General features: G+C 45.7%; 2 protein-coding genes across 6 annotated transcripts; one reads left to right on the forward strand and one right to left on the reverse strand.

Annotated features, from left to right (window-relative positions):
* The first annotated feature begins 228 nt into the window (after positions 1–228).
* On the forward strand, positions 229–1,667 carry LOC117818695. The gene is made up of 3 exons (XM_034691688.1): positions 229–535; positions 619–692; positions 790–1,667. The coding sequence occupies exons 2-3, from the start codon at positions 620–622 to the stop codon at positions 1,560–1,562; spliced, it is 846 nt and encodes a 281-aa protein (XP_034547579.1). The 5' UTR covers positions 229–535; position 619; the 3' UTR covers positions 1,563–1,667.
* A 5,708-nt stretch (positions 1,668–7,375) lies between these two features.
* Positions 7,376–27,773, reverse strand: LOC117818684 (bromodomain-containing protein 3-like). Of its 5 annotated transcripts, none has more exons than XM_034691674.1 (12): positions 27,640–27,773; positions 19,591–19,907; positions 19,371–19,482; positions 17,396–17,533; positions 17,130–17,277; positions 16,875–17,044; positions 16,332–16,727; positions 13,106–13,234; positions 12,843–13,025; positions 12,373–12,605; positions 11,979–12,277; positions 7,376–11,164 (listed from the first exon to the last, which is right to left on the reverse strand). In XM_034691674.1, the coding sequence occupies exons 2-12, from the start codon at positions 19,677–19,679 to the stop codon at positions 11,046–11,048; spliced, it is 2,016 nt and encodes a 671-aa protein (XP_034547565.1). In that variant the 5' UTR covers positions 19,680–19,907; positions 27,640–27,773; the 3' UTR covers positions 7,376–11,045. The 5 variants fall into 5 exon arrangements, with proteins under 5 accessions (XP_034547565.1, XP_034547563.1, XP_034547564.1 ...); XM_034691672.1 differs by having other exon boundaries at positions 12,819–13,025; positions 27,640–27,731; XM_034691673.1 differs by having other exon boundaries at positions 27,535–27,679.
* Between the last annotated feature and the right edge of the window lie 156 nt (positions 27,774–27,929).

Below are 27,929 nucleotides of genomic sequence, written 5' to 3' on the forward strand. Positions count from 1 at the left end.
AATATACATATTAAATGTTAAATATAAATGTTAAATCTAAATATTAAGGTTAAATATAAATGTTAAATGCACAACTTTTTGTGTGTTTGTGCATCTAAATGTGCGTGTGCCTGTGTTTGTATGTTTGTGTGTTGGTGTGTGTGTGTTAGTGTGTGTGTGTTGGTGTGTGTGTGTTGGTGTGTGTGTGTTGGAAGTAAGTAAGAGTCTCAGACTTCTGACAGCCTTCAAGTCTTTGATGAGGGTTTTCATCTCCTGGGAGTCAGACTCAACGGCCCCAGCCGAGGGGCCACTCACAGACGACCCCCCAGCCACCCCCTCATTTCAGACACCTGTGCCCAGGTCATGACCTCCTGTCCTGCAGAAAGTCCCGCCCCTCAGCCAGATGAAGGACTCTGGTTGGTTGCCGGGTAGCAACTGGAAGCCTGTTGGTTCCAGGACAGCTCAGTGAGAGTTGAAGATCAGAGGTCAGACTAGTGTCTGACTTTCATCCTCTGTGACCTGACAGGAGCAGAAAGAAGACTTTCAGACCCTTCAGGTGAGTCCTGTGTTGTGTGAGGAACTCTGCACTCTGTTTGAAAGTGAAGCTGACCCTGCTTGTGTTTCCCTCACTCTGAGCAGCATGGATTACAGGAAAGCCCTCCGCAAGAGGAACAACGTGGAGGAGGAGGAGGAGAAGGAGCAGGAACAGCCAGGTGTGTGAAACAGACTGCAAACATTTGATATTTCACTTTCACAGACAGACCAAGACCGTCCCCTCATGAGGACTAAAATGATTGTGTTCTCTCACAGACTTGACTTCTGACTCCCTGTCGGAGGACTCTGATGAGGACTCTGTTCCTGCTCCTCGGGACAGAAGCACCAGCAGGGGAAAGGCCGCCTTTTCCACCGCCGCCAAGTGTTCCAAGCCCGCCACCTCTCACTCCACCTCTGCCTCCTCCTCTGCCTCCACTGCTGTCTCCACCTCTGCCTCCACCGCTGCCTCCACCTCTGCCTCCACCTCTGCTTCCACCTCTGCCTCCACCGCTGTCTCCTCCTCCTCATCTGGACAGGCCCCCAGCAGAATGACCCTCTGGAGGAGGAAGAAGAGGGAGGAGAGGGACAGGGAGGTGCTCCTCTCGCCCGAGTTGCACATGCAGGAGGACTTGGCTGGGCCTTTGACCTGTGACATTTGCGGTGGTGGGAGACACCTGCAGGACGGGCACGGCTACTTCAGGGGACAGTTTTTCTGTGCCCAACGGGACGGGCCCAACGGGAGGACGGTACATGAGTGGGTCCAGGAGCAGATAGCGGGGGAAGAATACCAGATCCCCAGAACGACGCTGTGGAGGATGAAGCGGAAGGTCATGGTGGAGGAGAGCGGCGACGACCAGGAGGAGGGGGAGGCCGGCGGCAAGAAGAGGAAGCCATACAAATTAAGGATTTGTGGGCTCTGTGGCCAGCCGGCCCAGAAAGACTATGGGCACAGCCAGCATGTCAGCGGGGGCACCAAGGTCTTCTTCTGTGCCATGTACCACGGCATCTCTGTGGAGCTGTGGCTGGCCCAGCAGAGGGCCAAGAAGTGAGTTTAGTTGCTGGTGTTGTTTGGTTGTTGTTGTTGTTGTTGTTGTTGTTGTTGCTTGTTCTGTTCTGGTTTTTGTAAATAAAATGTGTTAATTCATCTAAAATAATCCTCTCCGTCTGCTCCTTTGGTTCCGTCTGAAGTCTTGTGGAGTTTGAGAAATGAAGAGTCTGAAAACTCTTCTGGTTTCATTTTCTGAACTTCATATGCTCACTCTTTTTACACATCCAGACCAGTTTGTAGAGCTGCACATGTGCTGTCAACACCTTCTGATAATAGACTTATTATACTATTATACTTTATTCTATTAGCAATGTAGTCGTTTCTTCCCCATGCTAATGAAAGCCCTCTGAATGGGGTGAAAAAAAAATAAAGGCTTACAAAGGGGTAGAAATATATTTGATCCCCTACTCATCAATAAAAAAACACCTGTAACTTTTCTTTAAATCACATTTAGACTGATATGTGTGATCTTTTTCACATTTCATTTTGTTATGTTAAATATAATTAAGTTACAATCAGTGTTAAGACTGTCGACCCAACAACGCGCATGCGCCCCTCCAAACTCAGAGTAAGAAAAATGGAACGATACAGAGAAGAACGAGACCCTGCTGAGGGGCACGTTCTTAAGAGTTGATAACGCGCGCGGATCGGCCCCTGCTCGCACAGGCCGAGCCTCGGGACTATTTTAAGAAAATCTACTGAAGCGTTTTGTTCTCCTCGACCCAGGACCGGATCTTACTGAATCATTGGGTCACAGAACTGAACGATCCGATCCCCTTTGAGAAACTGTATCGTTCCAATCTAACCCGGAGCAGACCCCTCCCCCTTATGCAAATGAGCCACGCGACACACTGAGCGAATGTAAACACACACACACACACACACACAGAGAGAGAGGGAACCGGCTGCTCTCACTCTCTCCCCCTCCCCAAGTCTCTCTGTATCCAAATCATCTGATTGGATTTATAGTCATTTATAGTCAATTATGGATTTAAAGAGTCATTTAAAGATTTAAAGAGTCATTTAAAGATTTAAAGAGTCATTTATAGTCATATATGGATTTAAAGAGTCATTTAAAGAGTCATTTATAGATTTAAAGAGTCATTTATAGATTTAAAGAGTCATTTATAGATTTAAAGAGTCATTTAAAGAGTCATTTATAGATTTATGATTTGATCATGTGTTGGCTCATTTGACTTGGATAGATTTGCACATATACCTATCATTGACTAAGTTTGATTAGTTTGAGCATGTGAAGTTCAGAAAATAGAGACATGATTTCTCCCCCTGTAGGCAAACACTGACGAGGAGAGCAACAAGACTTTAAAAAGAACCAAAGGAGCAGACGGAGAGGATTATTTTATATATAACAGAATTTATTCATCAATAACAAACAACTAAAAAACCCAAACAAAGTCATTTCTTTGCCCTCCTCTGGGCCAGCCACAGCTCCACGCTGGTGCCATGGTAGAGGGCACAGAAGGACTCTTTAACGCCCCCCAAAAAGGTGCTGGTTGTGGCCATAGTCCTTCTGTGCCGGCTGGCCACAGAGCCCACAAATCCTCAACTTGTGAAGCTTCCTCTTTTTCCCCCTCCTGCTCTTCACTCTCCTCCTCCTCCTCCTCCTCCTCCGCCATGAACTTACGCTTCCACCTCCAACGCGTCGTTTTGGGAATGTTGAATTCCTCCCCAGCCAGCTGCTCCTTCACCCAGTCCATCGGGACTGTACCCAGGGGTGCAGAAAAACTGCCCCCTAAAAAAGGATGCCCATGATCGAGGTGCCTGATACCCCCACAAATATCACACAGCCAGTGATCAGGCCAGGCCTCCTGGCTGTCCTCTGCAACCCTGAGGAGCACCCCTCTGTCCCTCTCCTCCCTCTTCTTCCTCCTGTAGAGGGTCATCCTGGTAGGTGCAGAGGTTGAGGCAGAGGTGGAGGGCACAGGTGGATGGCAGAGGTGGAAGGCAGATGTGGAGGGCAGATGTGGAGGGTAGAGGTGGAGGCAGAGGTGGAGGGCAGAGGTGGAGGGCGGAGGTGGAGGGCAAAGGTGGAGAGCAGATGTGGAGGCAGAGGTGAAGGCGGAGGTGGAGGGCAGAGTTCGAGAGCAGAGGTGGAGGGCAGAGGTAGAGGACAAAGGTGGAGAGCAGATGTGGAGGCAGAGGTGGAGGGCAGAGGTGGAGAGCAGGGCTGGAGGGGAGAGGTGGAGAGCAGAGGTGGAGGGCAAAGGTGGAGGGCAGAGGTGAAGGCGGAGGTAGAGGGCAGAGGTGGAGAGCAGAGGTGGAGAGCAGAGGTGGAGGCAGAGTTGGAGGGCAGAGGTGGAGTCAGAGGTGGAGGGCAGAGGTGGAGTCAGAGGTGGTGTCAGAGGTGGAGGGCAATCTCTGCGGTTGACAGAGGAATGTGTTCAGATCCTCGGCAAACCTCATGTCCCCCTCCTCCTCCCCCTCCAGGAAGCCCTCGTCATCCTCCTGCTTCAACCCTTCCTCCTCCTTCTCCTCCCCGTCTGGAGCATCTGGGTCCCGGCCTCGGTCCTGCAGAGGGGTGCCCGTCTGGGAGTAGAGGTACTCTACCCTAATGAGCTCCCCTAAACAGAGTAAAACACAGAGAGAAAAGGATTAGCACGCGCTTCCCGTCAAGACACAGTGAAACTGTCCGCGGTTCCCGCCAGCTCACCTGTGTAGTCCCTCTGCCGGGTGTAGTTCTCAACCAGCTTCAGACCCATGAGCTGCTGGGCGAGCTGGTTGAGACCCTCGACCAGGCGGGAGTAATAGCAGCGGGTGGGCAGCCGCTGGGCGTCCTGCACTGCCGCTCTGGCCCGGTTCTCATTCCACCTCACCAGGCCCTCCAGCAGGTACACCTGAAAGTGGAGGGCGCTGGTGCCTGTGTGACGGGAGAGAGAAAGGGGCGGTGAGCTGGACAAAAACATCAGACATGCATCCACCATGAACTCTGACGTGTGAATTTTACACTCACCCGGAACAAAGTGGCGCTGGTGGAGGTGCAAGGACTCTAGTGAGGTGGAGCCTCTCGCGCAGCGAAAGAAGGGCAGGATGACCCCCCCCCCCGTCCTCGCATACAGCAGACACGGTGACTGGAAAAAAACCCAAGATAGCCGTAAAATGACTTTAAAGCATGATTTGAACCCACACACACATTCAAGCAAGAATATAATCATCACTGTCATTAGTTTGAGTTTTACTGAGACTGTGAATGATGACGAAGTTAAGCTAGCAGTACTAAAGACGCAATAAGTTTTAGCCTTTTTTAAAGAATTATTATCACTTTAATTATTTAAATACAAGTGTTATTGTTATTAGTAATTATTAATGCGACATTAAAAAAAACAACAACAAAGGTAAAATAGATGAATCACTGAGCACGTGGTTAACTTGCTAGCATACCGAGCTCCTGCTGTGTCATCCCAAAGAGATGATATTATGTTTTAGTGGTAACTTGTGAATTAAACTTGTATCATTACTTTGTTATAACGCTAATGTGACAACTAATAACGCATTTTAAAGGCACTCACGTCATATCTCAGGTAGATGAAAAGTGTCGTCGTGAAGTTGTAATCGTCCTCGGTAGCTCTCCTCGACGTCCAAGTCCAGAGTGTCACTCAGAGCCCGGAGAGGGAGGCGGGACCTAACAGCGTGATCCAATCAGCGAAGGAGGATGAAAGTAGGACGTCCAATCAAACGTTGCGAGATTTTGATGCCTTCCGATTGGCTTTTGAAAAAGTAGAACGAGCCAATTACAAGTGGCCTTGCCTTATATGGCAGATTCCGGCTGAAAGTAGAACACGGAGCTCCCGGTCCCTTGGAGGGGTAACGTTCTTCTCTGTATCGTTCCAATTTAAGAAAGTCGGAACGAAACAGAGAAGGAGACAACACTCAGCTCCACGTGCCCTACTTATTATCATAATAATAATAACAACAATAATAACAATAACAATAATAACAATAACAACAATAATAATAATAATAATAATAATAATAATAATAATAATAATTAAAAAAAAAAGTTCTCCTCAGACTCTTTCCAAACAGAGCAGGTCTAGTTTGTACTCTATGTTCTATTATTAACAAAGACCCAACATCAAGACTGGATCAGATCTAGTCCCATCTTCCAGACAGGACTCAGTCTGATCTCATCTTAATCCACCATGAGCAGAGCACTTTGCAGCATTTAGCAAGTTACAGTGGCAAGGACAAACTTCCTTTAACAGGCAGAAACCTCCAGCAGGACCAGACTCATGTTAGACACACATCTGCTGAGACCGTGTTGGAGAGAGGGATAGAGGGAGATGAAGAGAGAGAGAGATGATAGTGGGGAGATGGATAGTAGTAGTTGTAGCAGCTGGAGTCTGGACCACGTCCACAGCAGCAGAGATCCAGAGGAACCTACGAGACAAGGGAGCTCAGGGACTCCAGAAAGGTCTAAGAAAAGAGAGAAGAGAGGGAGACCAGAAGAAAGAAAAAGAGGAGAATAAATGGTGAAGGTATGACAGAAGGAAAGGATGGGATGAGAAAAGGAGACATAAAGGATGAAGAAATATGGAAAGAAAGAAAGGAAAAAGAAAGGACAGCAGGGAAGAAAGAAAGAAAGTAAGAAAGAAAGACAGAAAAAAGAAAGAAAGAAAACAAAGGATTGAAAGAGAGAATGAAAGAAGAATAGAAAAAAAAGAAGAACAGAAAAGAAGGAAGAAAGGAAGAAAGAAAGGATGAATGACGGACCCAAAAAGGGAACCTACTAGACAAGGTAGCTCAGGGACTCCAGAAAGGTCTATGGTTAGTAACTTTAATGGGACAGGAAGAGTTAAAGTGAGAGACAGGCAGAGAGAGGAGAGAGAGGGAAAGACAGGATCCCAGTGTGTCAGTCTAAGCCTATAGCAGCATAACTAAGACCTGGTCCAAGCCTGATCCAGATCTAACTATAAGCTTTATCAAAAAGGAAAGTTTGAAGCCTACTCTTAAAAGTAGAGAGGGGGTCTGCCTCCCGGACCCTGACTGGTAGATATGACAAAGCCAACTCGTAATCATGCCCTAGCTTGCTAACGTTATTGCTAGAAAAAAAGTCAATGAAGCACTCTCCTGCAGCCTTCATGTTTCAGACTAATGTGTAATGTCACTTTAAAATTAGTAGCACATTTCTTAAACTTACTTAATTAGCAAAATCAATTAAAAGCTAACTAGCCTGCTAGCAAGAAAGTTGGAACGATACAGAGAACGATACAGAGAAGATGGTGACCCCTCTGAGGGGTCACCATCTTCTCTGTATCGTTCCAACTTTCTTACTCTAAGTAGTGGAGAGTGTTAGTACAATACAAACCTTTTTGGGTCAGTTGGCCGTGATGACTGACAGAAAGTTCCCCCCTTTAACACTGACGTCACAGGCTGTATAAAACACGCTGTGGACGTGGTCCAGACTCCAGCTGCTACAACTACTACTATCCGTCTCCCCACTATCATCTCTCTCTCTCTCTTCATCTCCCTCTATCCCTCTCTCCAACACGGTCTCAGCAGATGTGTGTCTAACATGAGTCTGGTCCTGCTGGAGGTTTCTGCCTGTTAAAGGAAGTTTGTCCTTGCCACTGTAACTTGCTAAATGCTGCAAAGTGCTCTGCTCATGGTGGATTAAGATGAGATCAGACTGAGTCCTGTCTGGAAGATGGGACTGGATCTGATCCGGTCTTGATGTTGGGTCTTTGTTGATAATAGAACACAGAGTACGGTCTGGAACATGTGTTGGGATTTGGCGGTTTATAAATAAAGATTGATTGATGGTTATTGGAGTGTGAAAGAAGAGTGGAGTCAGCGTTTCAGTTTATGTGTTTATTTATGAAAACAAAGGAACTCAGAAAATAAGGATCCCATATCAGTAATTACATCAAATAATTCACTTGTTGGTTTTTCGTCGGTTCGTCCTCTCTCTCTCTCTCTCTCTCTTTCTTTCTCTCTTCTCTCTCTCTTTGCGTCTCTACTCTATCGAGCGGAGCTTCGATCTAAACCTCAGACAGCTACTATACAGCTACTATACAGTGCTCAAACATACGGAAGAAAGAACGTACGGCCGGAGTGCATGCAAATACATAAAATCACTTTTTTCCTTTTTCTTATTAAAATACAAAAATTAACTATTAGCATCAAAGCTCGACCATCAACTAAAAAACAAACAGAGGAGGGATACTGTGGCAACGAGCTGTCCGCCTGTCTGTCCGTCTCTCTCTCTCCGTCAGTCACGCCTGGAGGAAATGTTTGTTCTTTATTCATCACAGACGCAGTTTGTCTTTGAAATGTCCAAAATAAGGTTTCCACAAACCGCCGCTAACGTCTGACGTGAGTCCGCGACGTTTGGAGGAAAAAACAAGATTCAGTCTGAGAACCCGAAATGAGACCATGCAGCATCTGAAACCCCGATAATCTCCACACAGGTGAGGGTCGGATAATCCTGAGAGGCAGGGCGAAATAATCTCCTCCTTTAAAACCCCAAAACACAAGAATCCCACGCCTGCGTCTTTAAATCCAGAGGGTTGAACTTGTTACCGCACATGAGGTCAAAGGTCAAAGAACAGAAACACTAAGCAGAAGAAGCATGCTGTGAGTCAGAGAGCAGGGGACAGACGGACAGAGAGGCAGACAGGTGGACAGGTGTGTGGTGGAGAGAAGTCATGATTCAATCTGATTGGTTGGATGTGATCGGCGGCAAAACAGAAGAGAAGAAACTCCCCAACAGCCGCCATGTTTGAGTGCGAGGCGTTCGAAACGTGGGAACTTTCTGCAAGAGGGAACTTAAGACGACCGTCGAGTGATCTCGATAGGAGCGACTTAAACGCGTCTCGGCGTCTGACTCCAGCTTCAACGCAAACAGAGGATCGCTGATGTCAGCGTGTTCTGCGTTTCTCACGCCATCAGAAAGATACAAAATGTTTCAGGGGGTTAAACGTCAGAGCCAATCAGCTCAGTTCATCGCTCTGTTCATGAACCATCGTAATCCGGTGACGCCGCTCGTTTAAAAAAGATTAAAATTAACCAGATGTATCCGTAAACCGGGAAACAGCAAATTACACTTAAATCCTTAAAAATAAAGTTCCCTTAAACGTTAAAATCTGGTGTTTAAAAAGTTCCTTGTTGCAGCTTTTTGTTGAGAAATATTTACACGTTGATTTTTTCCGTCGTCTGATGCGATCTCTGCGTCCTCGTCGTGAGAGCTCGTCTTCATTTTGGACATTTTAAAGATTAAATAATTGTTATAAAAATAAAACGGCTGCTTCTCTCTGAGCTGGATTCATCTTCTTTTTTTTTTTTAACAGCTTCTTCTTCTTCTGTTATTAAAGTTTGACCCTCTTTCTCTCTCTCCAATAATGCTCTTTCAAAATAAAAGACATTTCAAAACATCGACCCAGAAGTGATCCGTCTGTCCGTCCTCAGTGAGAGCGAGGAGGAGCGGTGGGGGGGTGGGGGGTGGGGGGGCTGCACAGAATGAGTGGTTTTGTTTTATTTTGGCGGGATGTGTGTGTGTGTGTGTGTAGAGGGGTTTTGGGGTGGCTGGAGCAGGACAGCGGTACAAAGACATCTTTATATAGAGAACCTTATAAGACACAAGTTCAGCACACAACCTGAAAAAAAAAAAAACTGAAAACAAAGGAAATGTAGTGTTAAAAAAATAAACAAAGTTTGTCTCGCTCGCAGCTGACGACTGGCGGCGCTGGGGGGAGTCGGGGTTCTCGCCCCTTGCCCCCGCCCCCCCTCACTCTGACCCCAAAGACAGACAGTAGGTTGTGGGGTTTATGTGGTGGGACCAGCAGAGGACAGGGTCGGTCTCAGAGGGTTATTCTCCAGCGTTTGTTCAAACTTTTAACTCTTTAAAAAAAAAAAACGCGCCGGGCGTGAAACTTGCTGCAGAGACGAACGTGAAGCCGTCGCATCCCGGGGAGCGTTTGAGAAAATAACTTGATGCATGTTTGAGACACAAATTAAATCAGCTTTTTAAATAACTACTTAAAATGTGTTCAAATAATCGCCTGCTCTTCATCGCAGCGAGGATAATAATCTGTTTATTTGCATCAGTTCAACAAAACAACAAAAACGACCCTCAGATCTTCAAACCAAACGCTGTCACATCTTTACACACCTTCTACTTCCTGCAGGATTCACCCGAGACCACGAAGACGGACTAAATCCGAATCAAACATCGACCACGAAGGTTTTCTTTCGGTGCCGTTTAGGGCAACGCTTCTTTAAATGCGCCGTTAAGCTAGTAGCGTCTTCCTCGTGTGTTTACGACTCTTTGAAACACTTCTGCACAGCTGAGGTGAAACTGTTCTAACTGCTGATGCTGATGTCATGCATCATCGCGAGGACTGGTGCAAAGCCCAAAGACCTGCTAGCTCTGGATCAGAACCGGACACTGACTTCCTCTGGTGAGTGTTTCACTGCATCCAGCAGGAGACAGACTTTGTGGTTTAGGGTAGAACGCTGCAGCACCAGAGTCGACTGATAATACGCTCAGCTGTTGCCGATATCGGACTTTGGATTCAGGAGAGTGGATGTTTACAAACTCTGCGTCTCTCTGCAGCAAGTTTCAGCCCCGCAGCACTGATTTCAGGGAGGTTTGATGTTCATACAGACATTTATTCATTGTGACGCCCGGATGTTTTCCCCTCATGATTCTAACTGGATGATTTAAAGTCCACATTGCGATGAGAACTGATCGTGTCGCTTGCCGGATCAGCTCCTCTGAAGGCGTCACATGATACTCCGAACCTCCTGACGACGCTCTCCAACTCGAACCGATCGGAGCTCAGAGTAAAACCCACTGAGATCATCTCCTCCTCCTCCTCCTCCCGATGATGATGATGCTGTGTAGATGCTTCTGGAATGTTTTTAGAGGTCAGGGGTCACAGCCGGCCATCCGAGGGGGAAAAAAAAAGGAGAAGAAGAAAGCGTTCCTGATCGCGACGCTTTGAGTGTTCAGAGAAGATCCACACGTCTCCATCCTCCTCCTCCTCTTCCTCCTCCTCTTCTTCTTCTCTTCCAGGGTAAACTGTCACTTTCTTCTTCTTCTCTTCTATCGTTTTGCATTCCTCCAAAAATAAAAAATAAAAACAACACTAGGAGCTAAAAAACAGGTCAGCCTATTTACATACAGTCTCCAAGTCTGGGCATGTGTGTGTATGTGTGTGTTTGTTTGTGTGTGTGTGTGTGTTTATATATAGATGTGTGTGTGTACATGTGTGGGGGTGTGTTATCAGAAGTTCAGAGTGTGTATCTCTGTCTTTTGCTCTTGTGTGTTTGTTCAGGATGGAAGTTTACATGATGTGTGTGTTAGTCTCTGACTGCGTGTGTTAACTGCGTAGATGAGTGTGTGTGTATGTGTGTGTGTGTAGAGTGGATAAACCTCTGTGTATGTTCAGTAACATGTGTGTGTGTGTGTGTGTTTGTGTGTATGATGTGTGTGTATGATGTGTCTGCATGTGTGTGTGCGTGTTCAGTCCGTATCGGAGGAAGAGGAGGTTCCTGTTGAGGAGCTGTCATCGGAGGAGGAAGAGGAGCTGCCACTCAAACGGCTAGCCCCGCCCCCAGAGGCCCCGCCTCCCGCTGCTTTCTCTGCAGAGAGAGAGAGAGAGAGAGAGAGAGATTAATAGAGGTATGTACACCTGACTGATGTTCAACCTTTCACCCTGAAACGACAAAATGTTGGCGTCCCCATGTGATGACACGTCACATACACACAATGCTGTTAAGCTCCGCCTCCTCAGACCTGTCACATCACCATCGCCTTCCCCCCGTTCCGCCTCTAAGCAACACACCGCAGACAAATCCTAACAGCCGTAAACATCCTGCCTAACTTTCCTGAAATGTACTTTTTGGATCTCCAGGATCTGAATCTGAAGAACAGGTTCACCTTTAAGGCTGATCCCTGTTGAGCAGCTGGGTTCCAGAAGTAGGGCCTAGACCCCTTCCCACGAGGGCTCATAATAAAACCTGTCACTTCCAAACACTGAGAGGACGGATTTAGCCGAGCAATGACAAGGATATAACCTCTCAGTGCAGAATCTGCACGCAAGAAGTTCCAGGGATAAGCCGAAGAGGTTCCCTGAACCTTCAGAGGGAACTAAAGGTGCATTTCGGGTCTTTTAGCCCCCAGAACTACTTTAACCTGAACTAAAAGGTTCTTGTGCCCCCATTGTTGTCTGCGTTCGGACCGCGGGCTGAAGTCCCGGGTAGATTGTGTAAATCAGGCCAGTGACATACGGAGAGAAAAAAAGTAAATGCACTACACCACCAGACCAGTAGAGGGCAGTAACACAAAGAGGAATGCCATTCATCACAGATGACACCATAGAAGCAGACGGACAGGCAGGTATAATTATGAGCAACGCTACAAAGTTAGCGCCCGCCTGTTAAGAGCGTTACTTACGCAGTAGCTTCCTCTGCTTCTTCTGCAGGCAGGATTTGACGTAACGTTCTAGCTCTCTGAGTGTGGAGGGTTTTAGGGTTTCAAAGTCAATCTCGATCTCGTCGGGGTTGGAGTCCCTCAGTGACGGCTCTCTCGATTGGATGATGTGGACTACGCGGCCCAGCTTCTCCCCCGGCAGCCGGTTGATATCCAGACTCAGCTGGCGTTTCTCGTCGTACGTCATCGGCAGGGACGACTCTTCGCCGTCTTCCCCGTTGGCCGAGCCGCCGCCCGAGGCTTTACTGCCTTTCTTGGGTTGCCTGGAAACAGAAAGACGAGTAAAGTCAGAGTCTGTCGTCTTTTTTAAAAAAAACGTTCGATCCGGAGACGTTTGAATCCGCTGATTTGATCTCACCTCGTGGCGGTCACCGTGCTGTTGGCTTTCCTTGCAGGTGCTTTCTTCTGATTGGCTGGTTTGGGCTGCTGAGTGGCCGCCTTGGGCTTCTTCTCTTCCTCCAGTTTGCCTTTGTTCCCTTTGTCTTTGTCCTTCTCTTTCTTCTTCTCCTTGTCTTTCTTCTCTTTCTTCTTCTTTGGCTTGCTGACGGGAGCCTGGGACAGGACGGCCAGCTGCTCGTGCACTGCCTTCAACTGGTGACATATACTGATTATCAACACCTTTACCTCTCTGACACACCTGGACACGCCTTTAATTAATCACATGAATGGACATCTAAAAATAGAATCAGACTTTAAACACTACGTCAACATAATGCACAGAAAATTAATAAATCAACAGAATTTTTCAACTTAAAGTAAATCTACAATGATATTAAAAAAGAAGAAAACCAGGATGTTCTTGACCTGTGATTGGTCGGCAGCACCAACCTGCTCCTGTAGCTCAGCCAATCGTGTGGCTCGCTCCTCCTCTGAGTCAGAAGATTCGTCGGAGGAGGAGTTGTTGCTGCTGTCGGAGGAGGCGGTGCTTTTACTGACCAGTGGAGTCGTGGATGGGACTGACGCCTCTAAGCCCTCATCTGGGATTTTGGCAAAACGCATCTCGAACACATCCTGAGGAGCGCGAGAGAGATTAGGGTTACCACGGTGATCGGAGGTAGGAGGGGGTGGGAGGATCAGGGTGGAGAGCGTACCTGTAGCTTGCGGGCCATGGCCACCACCTCGTGGTCCGGAGGGTTGTACTTGTAACAGTTGGAGAACATTAACCTGACGTCAGTCGCAAAGCTTTGTGGGTCGCTGTACTCGGCTTTGTCCATCTTTTTCTGTCAGGAGGAGAGAGAGCGTTAGAGCGGGTCTGATCGCTGCTTCAGCAAACATGTTAAAACTCTTATCACTGCAACAACGGCTGGTACAAGTTTGTGTTCTTGTCTGTAAAATATGTGAATATGCAACCAGGAAGCAGAGCCGAGGATCAGAAGGACTCTGCTCTGAGAGCTTCATGCGACACGGGAGTTCAAAATCAGTGTTTGGATTTGAAACGTGAGCACACAAAGAAAGGGTTGGGATTCCTGACCTGACTTGTTTAGGACTTACTCGAACACGCTTCTTTGTTTGTGATTTTCTATCAAGTGAGACAAACATCATGTGGTCTCATATTTCCTTCAGCTATCAGGGATGTGTTTTACATTTAGAGCAAGTTTTGATGTGAATCAGCTAAAGGTGTGCACAACAAGCTCTTTTATGGGGGGAGAATAAAAAACTAGATCTTTTAGAATAGATATTTTTTGGTTTATTATATTGGTTTTTAAATCTCTTAATAGTCTTGCTCCTTCTTATTTATCAGATTTGCTTTTACACCCTACTTGAAGTTCTGAGGGCTGCACAGAGCGCAAACATTTCTAAAAGCAAAGTCAAGACCGACCTTGCTAGTCTCTCTTTTATTCTAATAAAAGTTTTATTTACCTTTTATTACTTCCAGGCTTGACTACTGTAACTCTTTGTATGTGGGCTTAGACATGTCGTCTATTCAGCGCCTGCAGCTTGTTCAAAATGCTGCTGCTCGCCTCCTGACTGGCAGGAAACAGAGGGAGCACATCACACCTGTGCTGCGTGCTCTCCACTGGCTCCCAGTCCGCCACAGGATTGATTTTAAAGTTGTGCTTTTAACGCACAAGGCCCTAAATGGATTTGAACCATCCTACTTGGCTGATCTTCTCCATGTTCATAATCCAGCTCGAGCACTGAGGTCAACAAACCAGCTGCTCCTGGATGTGCCTAAAAGACGCCTTAAAGGTGACATATCATGCAAAATTGACTTTTTAATGGTTCTCTACCTGAAATATGTGTCCCTGTCTACAAACCCCCCCGAGAATGAAAATAATCCATTCTGCCCCTGTTCTGATTTCTCCACCTTTCTGTAAATGTGTGTGAAACCAGCCGTTTCAGACTTCAGTGTTTTTGTTACGTCACAACAATATCCGGTCTGCAACAGGAAGTCAGAGCTCGGAGCTTGTTCAGCCCATAGACTGTATAAAATACAACTCAACCCCTCCTCCGTTTTTCATTCCCTGCACACATGTGTGCTAACAAGGAGCTTAGGAGGGAGGCATGCTAGTTGTAGGCTGTCTTAATAAACACAAAGGTCGGTTTTACTCCCCACGTCTGCAGATTTGAAGATCTAGTGGATGATTTTTAGTTTTCATGGAAAAGTGCTAGCGCTAGTTAGCATAGCTACATGTCGTAGCTGTAGCTGTAGCTGTAGCTGTAGCTGTGTACCAAGACATACGTCTACATACTAACAAATAAAACAACAAGTAACACAGAATCTGTGACCAATCCTTCAGAAAGGTCCTGCTGCCTTTCTGGCAGAGGTCGGTTTGACTCCCCACGTCTGCAGATTTGAAGATCTAGTGGATGATTTTTAGTTTTCATGGATAAGTGCTAGCACTAGTTAGCATAGCCACATAGCTACATGTTCGTAGCTGTGTACCAAGACACACGTCAACATACTGATAAATAAAACAACAAGAAACACTAAATCTGTGACCAATCGTTCAGAAAGGTCCTGCTGCAGGCGCCTCTCCATCAGGATCAGATTCTGGATCAGATTCAGAGGGTTGAAGTACTGCGGGTCTGTGAGCAGCCGTGTATATTCAGCCAACATGTAAACATTAGATCAACGTGCTGGACAGCCGAGGCCACATCCACTTCCTGAGGGGGCGTGGTCAGAGAGAAAACCGACTGTTCTGAGGAGGGCTGAAGAAGAGGGGTTTTCAGGCAGACCAAAATCTGATTTCAAATTGTTTTTTTGAGCATAAACTTTAAAGACATGTTTTGGGGACCTCTTAGACCAATATATATTGATGAAAAAAGCGTGATATGTCACCTTTAAAACCCGGGGAGACTGAGCCTTTGCAGCAGCGGCCCCCCAAGCTCTGGAATGGCTTACCACTCCAATTAAGATCGGCCCCCCCACTGTTGAATGTTTTAAATCTTTGTTGAAGACACATCTCTTCTCTTTGGCCTTCTCCTCGTGAAGAGGACAGTAATATCCTGATATGTTGTTGTTTATTGTTGTCTTCATGTACTTTGTACTTTGTACCTTGTAAAGCACTTTGGCCAACACTGGTTGTTTTAAATGTGCTATGTAAATAAAGTTGACTTGACTTGTTTCACCTTACCTTATTTATTTATTATCTAGTTCAAATTTCAATCACTTTTATTTATTTTATTTCATTTATTTAAAGTATAGCATCTTATTTTCTTTCAATGGTTTAATATTTTAGTGTTTTATTATCTTAGAAATGTATTTTATTTTGGTGAGTTTAATTTCCTGTGTTGAGATTCTTTTTAAGAGCCGGCTCCATACGGAGCTTTTCAACACAGCTAGATATTCAATATATCATGTTGCCGTCGAAAATATGAAAAAAAAAACCACGTCTGATCTTGTTTTTTTCAAAGGAAACATCAACTTTCACTTTTACGTTTCCAAAGATCGATTACAGAGAATACTTAGAATTTGCATCCCTAAGCTCCACCCCTTTTTGGGACACCGGCTGTTCATCGTAATAAAACGAGGCAGACGAATACGAGGTCATGTTAAACGCAGTGAGAGTCAACAGAGATCGTTTATGTAGACCTGATTTCAAACCCGGGAAGTCCATGACGCAAAGCCTGCACTGCATGATTGTTACTGTGAACATTCAGATATTGGTTTGACCCTCTGATGAACTTGTTTCCTCTCTAATGTTAACCACTTAACAAAGTACATCTCTAAAACCTGAACCATGATTCGGGTGATCTCAGCAGGTTGTGCGACTGTGACGTTCACACCCTCTGTATGTGTCTGTCTCCCTCCTCCTGACTGACCCTGACTCAGTGTGTGTTTTGAAGTGGTGGTAACAGGTCGTAGTTAGTTACCCGGACAGTGCTGAGGTCCATGGGGTGTTTGATGATGTCGTGGTAGTCGTGCAGCTCCAAAGCCTCGGCGTCCACCGGCTTGTAGAACGGCCAGGCGTAGGCCGCGTGTTTCTTAGAGAGCATCTCCTTCAGGATGGCGTCGCAGTGCTTCATCTGCTCACCTAGCTTACTGCTCTTCCTCCCCCCGACGGCCCCTCCGCCGGCAACCACCTCGCCCACCGCGACCTCCTCCACCGTCTCCCTGCGGGTCTTTGCGGGCCGGGCGGCGGCCTCGCGCCGCGACGAGCCGAGCTTGGCGGGTTTGTTGTCCTGAGCGGACGGGGAGTCTGCGCGGCCCGCAGAGATGGCTGACGTGGTGGGAGTAGTGGTGTCGGCTTTCCTCTTCACACCTTTCTTCTGTTGGAGCGAGAAACAGACGGGGAGAGAGAGAGAGAGAGAGAGAGAGAGAGAGAGAGAGAGAGAGGGAGAGGAAGGAAATATTTAGTTTGTGTTCTTTATAATATTACAACCCACGTGAAGCTGCCTCTCACTGCTCACCCTTACCTTGACAACAGGTTGTGCAGACGGCATCATGGCTGTCGGCGGCGCTGGAGCAGAGACAGGGGGCGTGGTCTGCACAGGTGTGGGTGTGGTCGAGATGACGGGTGTTTGAGAGGGAGACGGGGACGGGTAGGAGGGGGGAGAGGAGGCTGAAGACTCCGCCTGCTGACTCACTGAGAGAGACACGGAGAGAGGTCGGTTAGTATCTGGTGGAAGTTAGACGTTAGACCGTCTACCAGTGCTGCTGCGGTGTCGTACCTGTGGTGGCCGCAGCGGGCTGTTTGCTCTTGTTCTTTCCTTTGGGAGCCGGAGGCAGCAGAGCGACTTCTTCTTGAGGCATCTGAGCGACTTTCTGCAGGAAGATCTTCTCCAGAGCCTGCGCCATCAGGACGATGTCATCTGTGGGCTGAGAACACAAACACGTGTGACCTGAGACGCTCTGAACGATACCAGTGAGCCTACTCCAAACTAACGACCTGTAGTGACCTGTAGTGACCTGTAGTGACCTCTAGTGACCGTCTTACCTTGTTGTAGATATAACAGTTGGTGAACATGGTGTTGAAGTCCTGCATGGCCTCGCTGGCGCTCCAGTAATAATTGTTCTCTAGACGTTTCTTGATCGTTCCCATGTCCATCGGGTTCTTGATGACCTTGTGGTAGTCCTGGAGACATGAACAAGAGGAGCATGGACACGATTAGCTTAAGACGTTTTTCGACCAGAGGGACTTTACCCCGGAACTACGTGCGTTTGGACCCAGGGTCTAAAATTAGTTCAGGGGTAGATAATTTCCTCCCTAAAAAGCCCCTGTTAGGGGTGTAGTACTTTTCAAAGGTCCCGGGACTTTCAGGGGGCGGGGCCTGTAATGTTGAATGTGTCTGATTGGTAGATTAACCTCAGTGTTTTTATTCCGCCCGCCGTCCACAATAACATCACACACATCTGTGATTCTCTTGATTTAGCAGCTTGTAACAGTAGTCTTCTCTCAGCCCACTGTGAATGCGTCTGTTCCAGTGTTCCGATTTTAAAAGTGACCCTGTAAACTGGAGACCTTCAGCTGAACGTGTCAGTGTTTGTGGAGTTTACACAGCTGTTGAAACACAGAGGGAGTTCCTGGGAATGCAAACTAGTTTAGTTTTTATTAAGATTTCAAAATATCCTCATCAGATATTTAATGATGGTCTAAAGACGTTTATGAGGGATGCATCCGGCTGAGAGTCTCCAGTTAACAGGGTCGATGTTTAAACCAAAACACCGGCCTTGTTCATTTTCTGCTTTTGAAACACAATTTCAAATTTGAGGAAATTTTATTTTTTCGAAAGGAACCCGGTCAACTTTTATGTCAAATCTTTTTCAAAAAATTTATTTTTCGAATTTTTTCTTGTCAAATTTTTATTTTCAATTTTTTTTCATATTTAAAAAAAAAATCAAAAAAATTTTTTTTTCTATTTTTTTTTCTCGATTAAAAAAAAAATCTCAATTTTTTTTGTCATCTTTTTTTTTTTTTTTTTTTCAAAATATATATATTTATTTATTTTTTAAAATTTTTCTGAAAAACCATTCACAGTCATTGTTAATTGCATCTGTGATTCTCTTGATTTCTCTTTCTTTCATTATTTTTTATTTGTTCTATCTTTTTTGTATGTGTGTGTACTTTTCAAAAGAAGAAGCTGTGATTCTCTTGATTTAGCAGCTTGTAACAGTAGTCTTCTCTCAGCCCACCATGAATGCGTCTCTCCTCCCGGTGTTCCGGTTTTAAAAGTGACCCTGTAAACTGGAGACCTTCAGCTGAACGTGTCAGTGTTTGTAGAGTTTACACAGCTGTTGAAACACAGAGGGAGTTCCTGGGAATGCAAACTAGTTTAGTTTTTATTAAGATTTCAAAATATCCTCATCAGATATTTAATGATGGTCTAAAGACGTTTATGAGGGATGCATCCGGCTGAGAGTCTCCAGTTAACAGGGTCGCTGTTTAAACCAAAACACCGGCCGATCTCTGCCACGGCTTTTTGAGTTCAAAAGGATTTTAAAGCCGTGTTGAAACGTCTTTGCTACTCGAGCTTATCTCCTCTCACGTGTTGATTCAGTGAATCCATCTGTGATGAAATATAGCACCATCTGAAACAGTGCCAGCTGAGTCTCTTCATGCTAACAGGCTAACTGTTGTGTTGCTCATAATGACACCTGCCTGTCCGTCTGCTTCTATGGTGTCATCTGCGATGAATGGCATTCCTCTTTGTGTTACTGCCCTCTACTGGTCTGGTGGTGTAGTGCATTTACTTTATTTCTTCCATACGTCACTGGCCTGATTTACACAATCTACCCGCGGTCGAAGCGCAGACAACAATGGGGGCACAGGAACCTTTGACTTCAGGGGAAAGTAGTTCTGGGGACTGAAAGACCCTGGAACTCTTGGTCGAAATGCACCTTTAGCTCGAGGTAGAGGAGAGCTAGCCAGGTTTGTTTTATAAAAGCTGAGTGTGAAGGGGAGGAAGACTCACCGCCAAGCAGAGTTTGATGGCATCGACAGGCTGGTAGAAAGGCCAGGCGAACTGATGCTTCCACAGAGTCTTCACCACCACGTTCTGCATGTACTGCAGCTGGTTGGTCTTCCTGATGGACACAAACAAACAGAACATCAACACGAGTCTGACACTCTCCTTGTAAGATTAAAAGGAAGTGAAGAAGACGTAGGTGTGGATGTTAAGGTGTTGATCCTACCTCCCAGGCTTGGTTGGATTCGTGACCTCAGGAGGGATAGGGTTGGTGAGAGGGGGGCTGGGGGGTGCAGCCTCGGGGGCGTCCGACATGGTGGACGACGGTGACGCAGCAATGCACCGTGGGACAGCAGTGTCTAACCTGACGATGAAAAAAACAACTCCCCCGTGGTCTGAGGGTGTGTGTGTGTGGGTGTGGGTGTGTGTGTGTGTGTGTGAGGGCACACAGGTGTGTGTTAGTGTGTGTTCAGTTCAGGCGTTGATGGTGTTGATCCTGCAGCTCGATGTTTCCCCCGAGGAGACAAACTCCCATCGCACGACCTGAGAGGAGAAGAAGAGAGAAAGAGGTGCTGTTAGCATCAACGGCTTCAAACTTCTTTGAGGACATGTCCAGCTTTCAGACGTCCCGGTCTTCAACTTGAGACGTGTCGTTGACCTGATCCAGTTTGCGATGAGGACACCTCTGCTTTCAACAAAGTCTGAATGAGAAGATTAAAGACGATAACTTCCTGAACTCAGAGTTTTAAGAATGCCGTCTGTGGTATCACCAGAAATAGACCGATCCTGGGAGCTGTCCGGTACGTCAGTCGCTCTGATGTTAAACCAAATCTCTTTTTCCCAGACCTGTAAAATCAAAACCTGTACCTGTGGCGTCTGTTTAAATCTACGGTTAGATCTATCTCCGCACATAAATCACGTGATGTTCATGTAAGAGGCGGTTCCCGAACTTTTCAGCCTTCAACTCCAAAATAAAGGTGCCAAAAACTCGCGATCCTCACCGTCCCTTTAAGGGATTAAATGTTTCTTTTGACACTTTTTGTATTTGAAGGTTTAATTTCAAATTTAAAGACTGTTTCTGTCTTCATATAAATATGGATATATAGTAGGGATGTCATCAATGAATAGAGTATGGATTAACTGATTGATTAAGAACTTACTCAAACACTTTTTGTTGTTTAGATTTTCTATCACGTGGATCAAACATCATGTGGTCTCATATCTGGTTCAGCTCTCAGGGAGGTGTTTGAAGTTTAAAGCATGTTTGGATGTGAATCAGCTGACTGAAGGTGTTGCTCACAGCAGAGACGCTCAGCTGGGGGCTGTGGCTGAGTGACAGGTCTCCACGAGCGCTTTCTTTTCTCCACCGCCGGGCTGATTATGACCCGGCTGTGCTCCCGGCTGACACCTGACCACGTTCACATGATTATTATTCTCAATAAGAACGAGTAGACAGAAATCTGGACTCTGTGAGTCTGAAATATGTTCCTGTTCAGTTCCCTTGTTGAAGTCTGAGCCTTCACTTTTATGACTGTGTGTCTGCAGAGATTATGAGCCTGCTCCTCACGTTGATATTCAGCATGTTTAAAGGTGACATATCATGTAAAATGGACTTTTTAATGGTTCTCTACCTGAAATATGTGATCCTGTCTACAAACCCCCTGAGAATGAAAAGAATCCATCCTGCCCCTGTTCTGATTTCTACACCTTTCTGTAAATGTGTGTGAAACCAGCCGTTTCAGCTTTCAGTGTTTTTCATACGTCACAACGCCATCCGGTCTGTAACAGGAAGTCAGAGCTCGGAGCTTGTTCAGCCCATAGACTGTATAAAATACAACTCAACCCCTCCTCTGTTTTTCATTCCCTGCACACGTGTGCTAACAAGGAGCTTAGGAGGGAGGCATGCTAGTTGTAGGCTGTCTTACTAAACACAGAGGTCGGTTTTACTCCCCACGTCTGCAGATTTGAAGATCTAGTGGATGATTTTTATTTTTCATGGAAAAGTGCTAGTGCTAGTTAGCATAGCCACATAGCTACATGTCGTAGCTGTAGCTGTAGCTGTGTACCAAGACACACGTCTACATACTGACAAATAAAACAACAAGTAACACAGAATCTGTGACCAATCCTTCAGAAAGGTCCTGCTGCCTTTCTGTCAGAGGTCGGTTTTACTCCCCACGTCTGCAGATTTGAAGATCTAGTGGATGATTTTTACTTATCATGGATAAGTGCTAGCGCTAGTTAGCATAGCCACATAGCTACATGTTGGTAGCTGTGTACCAAGACACACGTCGACATACTGACAAATAAAACAACAAGAAACACTAAATCTGTGACCAATGGTTCAGAAAGGTCCTGCTGCAGGCGCCTCTCCGTCAGGATCAGATTCTGGATCAGATTCAGAGGGTTGAAGTAACGCGGGTCTGTGAGCAGCCGTGTATATTCAGCCAACATGTAAACATTAGATCAACGTGCTGGAGAGCCGAGGCCAAACCCACTTCCTGAGGGGGCGTGGTCAGAGAGAAAACAGACTGTTCTGAGGAGGACTGAAGAAGAGGGTTCTTCAGGCAGACCAGAATCTGATTTCAAAGTGTTTTTTTGAGCATAAACTTTAAAGACATGTTTTGGGGACCTCTTAGACCAATATATGTTGATGAAAAAAGCGTGATATGTCACCTTTAACATTTTGAACACCTCAATACGATTTGTGGATATTCAATACTGTTATATAGATTATGCCGTGCAGGAAAATTTGATTCAGGGGAAAAACATATTTGGCATTATTTTTGATGGAAAACGTTCACGTGTTTTTTCAGTGATTGATCGTCAACATTTCCAAAGGTCGATCACGAAGAACACTTGAAATTTAAATCCCGGGTGCTGACAGGGGGTCTTTTGTGCAGCTTTAAAGTCACCCCGTTGGACTAGAATCTGAAAACAGTCCCTGGACATAATATTAAATAATAGTAATACATTTTATTTATATAGAACCTTTCAAAACACAGTTACAAAGTGCTTTACACCAAGGGTAGAAATGGCAGATTAAAGTAACTTTAAAGGAATAGAAAAACATACGGTGTAGGACCTGAGCTGTTAAAAGGATGAGCAACACCTTCAGTCAGCTGATTCTGAAACATGCTTTAGACTTCAAACACCTCTCTGATAGCTGAACCAAATATGAGACCACATGATGTTAGAAAATATAAAACAACATAAAGTGTTGGAGTAAGTTCTTAACAATCAATTAATCCATACTCCATTAATTGATAACATCCCTGTCAGCACATTACCACCAAAGGTTAGTTCACCTTTAACTCAGCCGTAACAAACACAAATAAAACCATGTGTCTCTGGTTTCTTCACACAGGATAGAAAATCATCAGCATTTAATTCAACCATGAAGACGACGTTTGTCTCGTGTGCAGTGACCGAACGAGAACCGCTAAAGACAACAAGTGTGAAGCTCTGATCACTTTGAGTGTTTTAAAGAGATGCAAGGAGGGACTGAGAGACACTAGTCCTCTCCAAGTATGTTCACACGTTATAACAAACGTGTTCGTTCAAACATGTTCAACTAGTTTCTCTGGTTCACATGTGAGGGTCACCTGTCCATCACAGCAGTGAGGTCATCAGTCTGAGCTCCAAGCTACAGGACATACCTGTGATTTTAACCTCGGGAGACACCAAGAGGGTGAGCGTACGGAGACCTCAGAACATGATTACTCAACGACAACGTCTCCCTGCTGTTCAATACGAGGAAAAGAGAACTTCTGATCCATTTTAGAACGTGACAAACAAACTTTACGGCAAAATTTAAACATCATTTCTCCCTTACTCCTGATGATCGTACTTGTAGGCGACTTGAAACCTTGATTTAGTCACAAAGACGAGTAACGTCAGCTTTCTGCAACAATCCAAAACTGAAACAACGCAGAGAGACTTCAGTTTAAACCCGCAGCATGAGAGGGTTCATATCTAACAGGAGACGTCACTTTAATCAGGAGGGACCTACAGAAGAACTCTATATGTCAGGTGCTGCAAGGGGTTCCCTTTTCAAGATGCACTGAATTCAATTTCAGACACATTTTGAGTTTAGAGTCAGTATCTGAAATAAAAATATTCCTCCATCGTCAGAAGAGTGCAGAAAGAAACGGCTGAAAACGGCCACAAAAGCATGCCGGACCAGTAGGTGGCGATGGTGTGTGATCTGTCTGTCACATCAGACGAAGAAGGACATCTTGTGCGTCTTTCAAATACGTTGAAAATATAATATAAATATAAAACACTTGAAAATGGCAAACCCCCCAAAAAGCAGGAGAATAATTTGTTTAGACCAAGCGGCAACCTCCGGTCTCAAAACATGAAGCCAACGCTCAAGTGTTATAAACTGCAGTTCCTTGAGCGTCCACTAGAGGCTGGCTGCAGAAACACCAGAAACCACATACACACCCATTCAAAGAAGACGATCTTTACAGCAGAAATAAACATGTTTACAGCCTGGTTCAAAAAACAGTTCAGGTCTGAAGAGCTCATTTCTCTATCGGCACACACTGTACGAGGTGAATTATTTACAACTTCGTATTTTCAAAGATATTAAACATACGAGTTTTGCCCAAATAAGGGCGTGGCTGGCTTGATTGACAGGCGGGAACACTGTAGCTGTTAGTGAAAAGGTGAAAGGCCCGCCTCTTTACCACACACTAAGTTTGGTTGAGTTCAACATTTCCAATTTGGCTCCTGCCAACAATCGGCTTCAAAACAGCGCTTCAGGAACAGACAGGTGATGTCACGGAGACTACGTCCATTTAAAATACAGTCTGCGTGTCTAATCTGAAATGGTTTATCTGAAAGGCGTCTGCCTCTGTCCGGAAAGAGGTGATTGATCGGCACAAAAACCCCTGCATGGTTCACCTCGGACTCTGGGATGAACATGTACCAACGTCTTATGACATTCAGAACAAACACTAACTAAGGGCCTGAAGCCGGGTTTATACTTCTGCGTCACATCGACAGCCTAGCTCCCGTACCTACGCAGAGGTTTTACACACGTAGCTGACGTGCACCTCCTCCAAAATGTAACTACCAAGCGGCAACCTCCGGTCTAAAAATATGAGTCAATGTGGAAGTGTTAAAAGTTGCAGTTCATGGAGGATCTGCTTGAGGCTGGCTCCAGAAGTGCCGGAAGTCACATACACATGAATGGGAAAAAGACGATCTTTGCAGTATGTGGGGCTCATGTCCGCGTCAGACCCTGCTGTGTAGTGGAGACCCAGAAGTATAAATCAGTCTTAACACTGAACTCTACGTCTAACAACACCGTTCCCCTCTTGATCAGCGGCCCCACATTCATCTCCTCCGATGTCTCCTCCCCTTTCTTCTGTGCAGTGATAACAATATCTTTACAACATCTATCAACTCAAACAGAACCAGTCAGTTGCTATGGTTTCCTGTGCACAATCAAGCAGGAATCGTAGCTGAATCAGAAACTGGCGTTATGGATGCGGACACTCCAACGCACAAGCGTAGATTCTTGCAGCGCTACCGTCAACAAATACACATTAAAGCATTGGACGCACATGAAGCTCTGCTGGAAATGTGAACAGAGTCTGTGTTTTGGACTAGAAGCTGGACATTTAATCTGTTTACAGGTTTGATTAACAACGGTTGGCAATATTTCTGAACGTTAACATTATTACAACATGATAGAGATCGTACTGACGTTGGTTGTGTAAGTAACAAGCGGCAATCTCCGGTCTAAAAATATGAGTCCAATGTGGAAGTGCTAAAAACTGCGGTTCATCTAGAATCCGCTTGAGGCTGGCTCCAGAAGTCTCAAGAAACCACATACACACCAATTCAAAGAAGCCGATCTTCACAGCAGAAATAAACATGTTTACAGTCTGGTTCAAAAGACCAGTGTAGTCTGGATAGCTAATGTCTCGCACACACCGTACGGGGGGGCGAATTTTTCTAATGTGGGAATTTTTAAGATATTGAGATTGCGAGTCTTCCAATGAGAGGCACAGCTGACTTGACTGACAGGCGGGAACACTGTAGCTGTTGGCTAAGAGGCTCAAAGCCCGCCTCTTTACGTCACAATCGCTTGACAGCAGCGATATGGCTGCCGCCGCCGATTGCCCTCAAACAGCGCTTCAGAAACAGACGGGTGATGTCACGGATACTACGTCCATATTTCATACAGTCTGTGGTTATATGGCACAGTGCTTCTACATCACACATGCCTAGCATGTAGCAGGCGGTTAGCATCAACAAATAATCGGCTAATTAACGTGTAGGAATTGTGAAATGTACACGATTACAAAGTCAAGCATTTACAAGCACTTAGACCCAAAATTCAAGCCTCTTTCAAACCTTGAAAACACAACATTACAATGAAAGCATTTTCAAGGATTTCAAGCACCCGTACGAAGCCTGAATATCACATGTTGAGAATCTTTGCTCTGGAAAATGTTAAACAAAAGCATCCTGTTGTCGTCTTAATCTGACACCTAACCCCTGCGGGAGTTTAGGACATTAATGATAATTTTACAAACACAGTCAATATTTGTGTCAGTGGTTTCATTTGCTTGCTTAACCAATTAAAAGTAATCCGTGGTAACGCTGCTGTTGGTAGTCGTGATATAAACATCAGTTCTGAGAGAGATTCAGAATGTCAACACTACCCCGCCCCTCTCTGCTGTCGTAACCCCGCCCACAAAAGATTGTTGTTTGCGTTCTATGAGGAAGTAGTGGCTTCCCAGACAATCAGGGTGATGTAGTGGGGCCGCCACTCGACCAATCGGGACAGAGGGTTGGGGAGTAGCTCTGATTGGTCTGTGATAACGGGAACGAGGGGAATAATAACATTGCTTGATACAAAGGCATTGGAAAACACAGAAATTTCGCCATAACCTCAAATTACTTCACTTACAGATGAGTACAGGTGGGTACAATGACCTTTTCTCCAAACCCAGCAGAAAAAGTAATTGTTTTTACACCATTACTACCAACAGCCGCTTTAATCTGACACCTACCCCCCTGCAGGAGTTTAGGACATTAAAGATTATTTTGCATAAAAAACACAGTCTATATTTGTGTCAGTGGTTTAATTTGCTTATTGAGCGCATTAATAGTCATCCGTGTCAATTATAGCATGTTTTGACACCAGCTGAAAACTCCCTACTGTAGCTTTAAATTGAAAAGTTCACCAAAATGTCCCAAAAACTCATAAATAACACTGAATTGTTGAAATATCTGTGTTTTTTGTATAATTTAGGTCATGATCTTGCAGCCCTGATTCCAAGCCAGCATTATTTACATCACTACCCAAAGATAAAGCATGTAAACATGTCCTCTCTGAGTGTTCCACAGCAGGATCTCAAACTACAGGAGGAACAGCTCGTCCCAGAAAACACAGCCCAGTTCAGTATTTACAAACAGCACAGTGACAGGAACAGATCCCCAGGCCTCCTACCTGCCTATCTGACAGCAAACACATCTTAATCCCCTTCTACACAGTCCGGATCAGAGTCAAGTCCAGCACGGATCAACAGATGTTGGAGCTCGGTCTGCCTGCATGCTGCTGCTGCGGTTCGGCGGCTAACGTTGAAGCTAACAGCTAACAGACCAACAAACTCCTCCAATCCAGTGAACAGCAGCTCCATCCGCACACAGACACACAGTTTGAGTGATTCCCTGCCTGATTAGAGAGTAAAACCCGGGCTAAGAGCTGTCACTGCTCAGGTGTGAGTGTTTTACAGGCTAACGAACATCCCATTTATCTGGCTTTAAAAAGATGGCGGGCATTAATGCAAAATATGAGCTAGCTAACCGAGCTAGGCTACTTACCGAGCACGGAAAGTGTAATTAATCTGGTTTATCTCGGTTTGTGTGATATCAGATTATATGCTGGAGTTCATCTGGTCACTTTTATTCTCTAATGACCCCAGAAGGGAGCACATTAACGCGGGTTCAAGTCCATTCTGTGCAGATGTTAGCGCTCGGTGTTTGGCTAGCTAATCAGCCGTTAGCCTGTTAGCTGAGCTTTGTCTGAAGGCGCCGAGCGGCCAGCCAGGCTCCGACACTCCGACACACTCTGCCCCCTCTCAGAGAGCCCTCCGCCCCGTTAACCCCACACTAACACCCCCACCGGGCTCGGAGAAGGCTTTACTTTGAGTCTCGGTCCTCCGGCGGGTCCAGCGGCGGGCTCCGGTCAGTTTTCAGGGAGATTTTTATTTAGCGAAGTAGCATAATAGATGAGTTATCAGCTGTCTACCTTAAGCGCAGGCGCAGTGGAGAGCAGCGTCATACATGTTGTTGTGATCCGATTGGCTGGAAGGCTGGGTGAGGCGCTGTGATTGGCTGCGGGGGATTAGCGTGGCTATGATTTGTTGCTGGGGGGTATGAACCGCTGGGATTAGCCGGTCAGTTACTTGAAGTGCGGTGATTGGCTGATGCGATGACAAGGCGTCTGTGATTGGCTGAGGAGGTTTAAGTTGTCAGAATGGCGCAGTAAATTAAAACTACGTTTCCCAGCATGCAGAGCGGAGTTAGAGAGCAAAAGGT

This window comes from Notolabrus celidotus, chromosome 9 (genome assembly GCF_009762535.1).
Source record: "Notolabrus celidotus isolate fNotCel1 chromosome 9, fNotCel1.pri, whole genome shotgun sequence".
NCBI lineage: Eukaryota > Metazoa > Chordata > Actinopteri > Labriformes > Labridae > Notolabrus > Notolabrus celidotus.